We start from the raw sequence: 5,502 nt of genomic DNA on the forward strand, positions 1-5,502 counted from the left end.
TTTTTCATCACATGTATTTTCACGGATTAGGGCTCAATATTAATGGTTCGAGGATCTGACATTAAATTTGCAAATTAATCTGTGCAGACGATATTTTAAGTTATTAACTCCAGACTCAAAAACGTATTTTCTATGAGTAAATAGCATATCTTTTTTTCCCCCAACGGATTCGGATTCTTGACCCCCGAAACATGGGAAGGGGCAAGACACATTAGAAAATATAGTCCCACTATGATTAATAAAATTCTTATGGAACTAATGAAGCGATTAAAAAAAAATTATAATAACAATTATAAAACTTGTTTACACAAAAATAATTCTGTATAAAAATTATTTTTAATTATTTTATTGACGAACAATTTGAATTCTAATGTATACAAATTTTTACACCAATTTAATCTGCGTAATAAATGACGAAATTCAAAACTTCGAAGGAAATCGGCGGAATAGTTCTTGAAAAATAAATTAAAAGTACTACTTTTCAAATTTTGTTACTCAAAAAATAATGGATCGACTTCATTCAAATTTTGGTATTTTTTCTTTAAAATTACATAAGCTTAAAACGATGTAAAAATTGTGGAACGATGTTAAAAAATCCACAAATGTTTCGATCGTCATTTAACAAGGAATAAGAAATGATAAATTATTATGAATAATAAAAATTTTCTAAAAAAATATATATTAATGTTTCTTTTGCATGGAATTATCTTTGAATAAACAAATTTCATAATTGTGTGCAAAAACTTTTCGATTCGCCTAAAAACTTTGAGATATGGCAAAATTCGTAAAAAAAATAATAAAAACCTAACCTCCTCCCAAAACTAAAAAGAATAGTACTAAACGGATGGTTGAAAACTCACTGTTTGCCTTTCCCATTTAATATTCTGGACATAGAAATCCCTCGCCAAGAGATTCCTGACAAAATTTTATTTTCAAATGCATAATTGGAAATGTAATGAAGTGAGTTTTCGATTGCTCGCTTAGAAATTTTCCTACCACTTTTTTAGTTGTGGAAGGGGGGCGGGGAAATTAACGTTATACGGACCTGAAATTTCAACTGCTCTACTGACTTAACATGTTCGTTGTCACTATACATGCTTGTAGTACTATATCATTGAAAAGTGGTAATCTATATAGATAAAAGTTAATTTTCATATATCTTTTAAGTTAAATTTTCATACATATTTTAGTTTTTAAATTTCACAATAAGTTTATTTTAATAAACTATGCATTATTGTTATTTTGAAAAACATATTTTCTGCAACAAAAGTTAAATGCTAATATGACTCTTGCTAATGCTACCACTTGATCTGTTTTATTGACTCAAACTCTAAGGAAGAAGTTCGTCACGCGATATCATGTGATCAGCAACGAAAATATCTATTTGACCATATTTTCCAAATTGCAGATCTTATCCCCCCCCCTCATTTTGAGAGTGAAAAATCCAAATCGGTAGAAAATTTTATTTGTTCATTTATGTCGCACTAGAGCTGCACAATGGGCTATTGGCGACTGTCTGGGAAACATCCCTGAGGATGATCCGATGGCATGCCATCACAATTTTGATCCTCCGTAGAGGGGATAGCACCCCCGCTTCGGTAACCCGACGACCTGCGCACGAAGTCGAGCACTTTACGGTAGAACAGTTTAACGAGGACCAATACCGCACACTCTCGGTCCCTACGCAGACTGATCCAAGTGGTCACCCATCCGCACACTGACCGCAGCGAGTGATGCTTGACTTTGGTGATCTGCTGGGAATCATGTCTTAACGATCGGTCCACTGCGGAACAAATCGGTAGAAAAAAAGGTATGTTTGTTTTAGAAAAAGCAAGTTTACGAATCTGACTTCGTAACTTAAAAAATCGTCTGCACAAATAAATTAGAATATTAAATATTAGGCCCTCAAACCATTAAAATCGAATCCTAGTGCGAGAAAGATCATTAGATAGACTTATTCTCGCTATTAATTTTATTTATTTATTTTTCTTTTGAATCTCTGTACATTTTGTAGTACTTTTCATGTTGGATTTATACAAGGTTCATTCATATAGCTAGGTGAATCATCCATTACCTTACATAAAATTTGGATCAGAAATATGCATGAGGCAAACGCTTCTTATCGCATGGAAGCAGCGCTGTTCACGAAAATTAAAGTTAATTGAAAATTGTTGTGTCTTGGAAAAAATGAACAATATACAAAAGTTTAGATTACAAATTGGATAAAAAGGAAGAGACCTAAAAATTATTCACGGAAGTGTACAAAAGAAATGCAGTGTAAAATCGTATAGTTAAAATTTAAGTTTTTCAAGACCCATTGACCAATTTCATTCAAATTTTGAATTTTGCCGTTTAAAACTTTATTCCTTAAAATGATGCTAAAATTTGTATCCTTACAATTTAAAAAATGTTCGACTGTTTTTAATGAAACCTAACTTTACCTAACCTTACTTTCGACCATTCTCCTGACCAAACTATTTGAACCATATGCTCCATATTGCGGATATACCCCATATTTTCAAGAATCTGAATCCGTCGAGGAAAAAAAGATATGCTTATTCTGAGAAAGTATGTTTTAATGTCTGATTTCGCATCCTAAAATATCGTCTGCACGTATTAATTGGCATATTTAAGGATATGAGGCATATAATTATATAAAGTAAAAATCCAATCATAAATCACAAGTTATTCATATTATTCATTTTTTTTTATTTCGAAAACTGTCCATAACAGATATTTCTAATAAGAACTCGTATGTCATCGACCATCGTTTAGTTTTCATAATAGTTATTAATTACTTTAAGCAGAATTCATTATACGTAGAACAGTAAAAAATAAAGATATATATTTACTTATTATGCGATTAATAATTTGATTTGTAAAAAACCTCCGACAGACAAGAACTTGAAATTATACGCATTCATTTCTTAAAGCGTGCTTTTTTTTAAAACACGCATTCAAAAAAGGTTTAGCTAGCTTTGACACTGATATGCTTTATTCTAACTACAACAGAATGGCCAGACATCTTTAAGAAAAGTGAGCATAAAAAGTGAACATGTTATTTTCTACTATCAAAGAATTAATTATACCACAAAGGCAATAATATAAATATGCTTGGATTAGATAATCAAATAGATTCGTACGAATTTTAAGTATGTCGAGACTAATCTTACTATTATAGTAACAATTATTAGGAAGTAGTTTGTTTTCTTTTCAACTTGTTTATAACTAAAATACTTACAATTTTAAATTTTTTAAAAAACAAATCATAACTTACCCCTGTCTCCTTGCATTTATTCTTAAAGTGTAGATGAAATAAATCAACTGCACTAAGTCATAGATTTTATAGTATTTACTGTCGCTATCTTCAGAAATATATTACAAAAATAACACAGTTTAAATTTTTCACGTAACATCAGTTAGATCTTTGCAAACAGCAATGAATAAATAAAAAGTTGATAATTTGATGACCAGCATCAACAAAGTTCTTATTGGTTATAAGTCTAGCTAATAAATATAATAAATTAATTTACAATGAAACTATTAAACACACTTTTTTAAATAAATCGGTAAAATATGCACGCACCAGGACAATGAACTTTTTCCAGTTTTATTGCTTTAGAGATTTACGAGACATTTTCCTTAGAGCTCTAGTGTATGACCTTAACACAGGCATGGCACGGCTAAGTATTTCTTGGAGCAACGGAAATAAAGTTACTGGCCGCTGTAATCGAAGCTTATAAAAATCCCATGCATATCCCATGAGAGCTATGGTCATTTCTCGTAAAGATGACACGTACGTATTCATATTGTCTGGTGGTGCAATACTTTTGAAAGGTGTTGTTAAAACTCGTGAAAAAGGGTTGTCATCAGTTGATGCTAATCGATACTTATCTTTGAATTCCTTTTCTTGGAGCACTGACACAACTCGTTCTGGGAAGTTAGTTAAAATAGCATCTACTCCAGCTCTTAACGATCTTCGAATTTGAGCAGTAGTATCTAATGTCCAGTCGTAAACTTTATCAATAAACGCTGTTCCTGAATCTCTTATTCGAATTGCATGTCGAAGTCTGTTATCATCACGAAATGCTCTTAAGCAGTTAGTAATACCATCACCTTGCCAACGATTTTCAGTAACTCCTAATTTGACCCACATGCGTCGAATATTGTTTAAATCATCGTTTAATCCAACATCGAATCCTAACTTTTGCATCGTTGATTCGCGTTTTGAATTGGTGAATGTATCTCTAACACCTCTTATAGTTTCGGCATCTGAAACATGAGGTATTGACAGTAATACGTGGATATGCGGTTCTGTTAAATCGTTACTCCAGAGATGAGTGATTAAATATTTTGCTATTTCTTCTCCTGTCTTATATTTTTCCGATCTTACTACATCACCAAGCTTCAAATCTAAAAATAAAAATGTTAAACTTCTCTTACGATCCGAATGATCTGGATTTACTAAGTCCCGAATATGATTTAAGTACTTCGCAAAGTTTTCTTTTTCATCACATACTCTATAGCAATCACAAGGGTATCCATGATAAATTTGCTTTACCGATCCATTCGAAAAAAAGGTAAGATCTGCTTCAATTGCATTTGCACCCCTCGCTAAATGCTCCTCCATTTCATAAATTGAATTCACCATGTGAGCCACAATATATATGGGTCTTCTATCGTCCGCTGAGACTTGATTTTGAACCAAACAGAAATAGACGAATATAAAATGATTTAAGAAGCAAAAATTACAAATATTTTTTCGAAAAAGAAATGCACACATAACGAATCAATCTGTGAGAACTTCAAACAAAAACAACGCGTCCTTTGGTGATGGTTCAAAAATGCGAATAAGTTGCCATTTTCCCGGCATAAACTACTGAAGAGTAAAAAAGAAAAATAAATCTATCCTCGCGGAACAGAGGAGAGTTGTAGTAAGTGAAGCTTAAGAAGATAATGAGAATTTTTCAAGAAACACAGGAGATCACATCAAATCGCCAATAATCGCATCTTGAACGCCAGATAGGTAGGTTGATCCGGATTTGGAAACGGTGGAATCTAGATTGGCGATGATATCTGACCTGATTTAAACTTCCAAGCAAGGGGAAGTATTTTTACATTTTCATTGATGTGAAAGAACCAGATCAAAAGCCACGGGGGGTAAAAGGTTGAGGTCATATTTATTTACATCATGCATGGTTAAAATTCTACCTTCTTTAAGTCCTGTTTGCACAGAAAGAGAGAGAAATTGTTATTATAAAAAAGTAATCTGAAAAAATAATATTTATATTAAACTTAACCTGCGTGGGGCTACTGAAGCGTTTTGTAATCAGCAAAGCATAGCGGAAAATTGTTGAGACTGAAAGATTACTTCCACTCAAATTTTCCTTAAAATGATTGAGAAAGCAAACATACTTTTGCAGTTCAATAAACTTGGAATTTTTTTTCAACGAAAACAACAGTAAAATATTTACAACATACAAATTGTAAATAATGAAGTTC

At 32.1% G+C, this 5,502-nt stretch overlaps 1 protein-coding gene across 1 annotated transcript; it reads right to left on the minus strand.

The window, feature by feature from the left end:
- Nucleotides 1-3,337: 3,337 nt before the first annotated feature.
- On the minus strand, nt 3,338-5,264 carry LOC139424845 (dermonecrotic toxin StSicTox-betaIB1i-like). Its single transcript, XM_071187818.1, has one exon. The coding sequence runs from the start codon at nt 4,781-4,783 to the stop codon at nt 3,611-3,613; it is 1,173 nt and encodes a 390-aa protein (XP_071043919.1). The 5' UTR covers nt 4,784-5,264; the 3' UTR covers nt 3,338-3,610.
- Between the last annotated feature and the right edge of the window lie 238 nt (nt 5,265-5,502).

The sequence above is a fragment of the Parasteatoda tepidariorum genome, chromosome X1 (assembly GCF_043381705.1).
Source record: "Parasteatoda tepidariorum isolate YZ-2023 chromosome X1, CAS_Ptep_4.0, whole genome shotgun sequence".
NCBI classification, from domain to species: Eukaryota; Metazoa; Arthropoda; class Arachnida; order Araneae; family Theridiidae; genus Parasteatoda; species Parasteatoda tepidariorum.

Bases quoted from the DNA above. Each gene is read 5' to 3' on its own strand.
- LOC139424845 (XM_071187818.1), bottom strand. From the start codon at position 4,783: ATGTGTGCATTTCTTTTTCGAAAAAATATTTGTAATTTTTGCTTCTTA.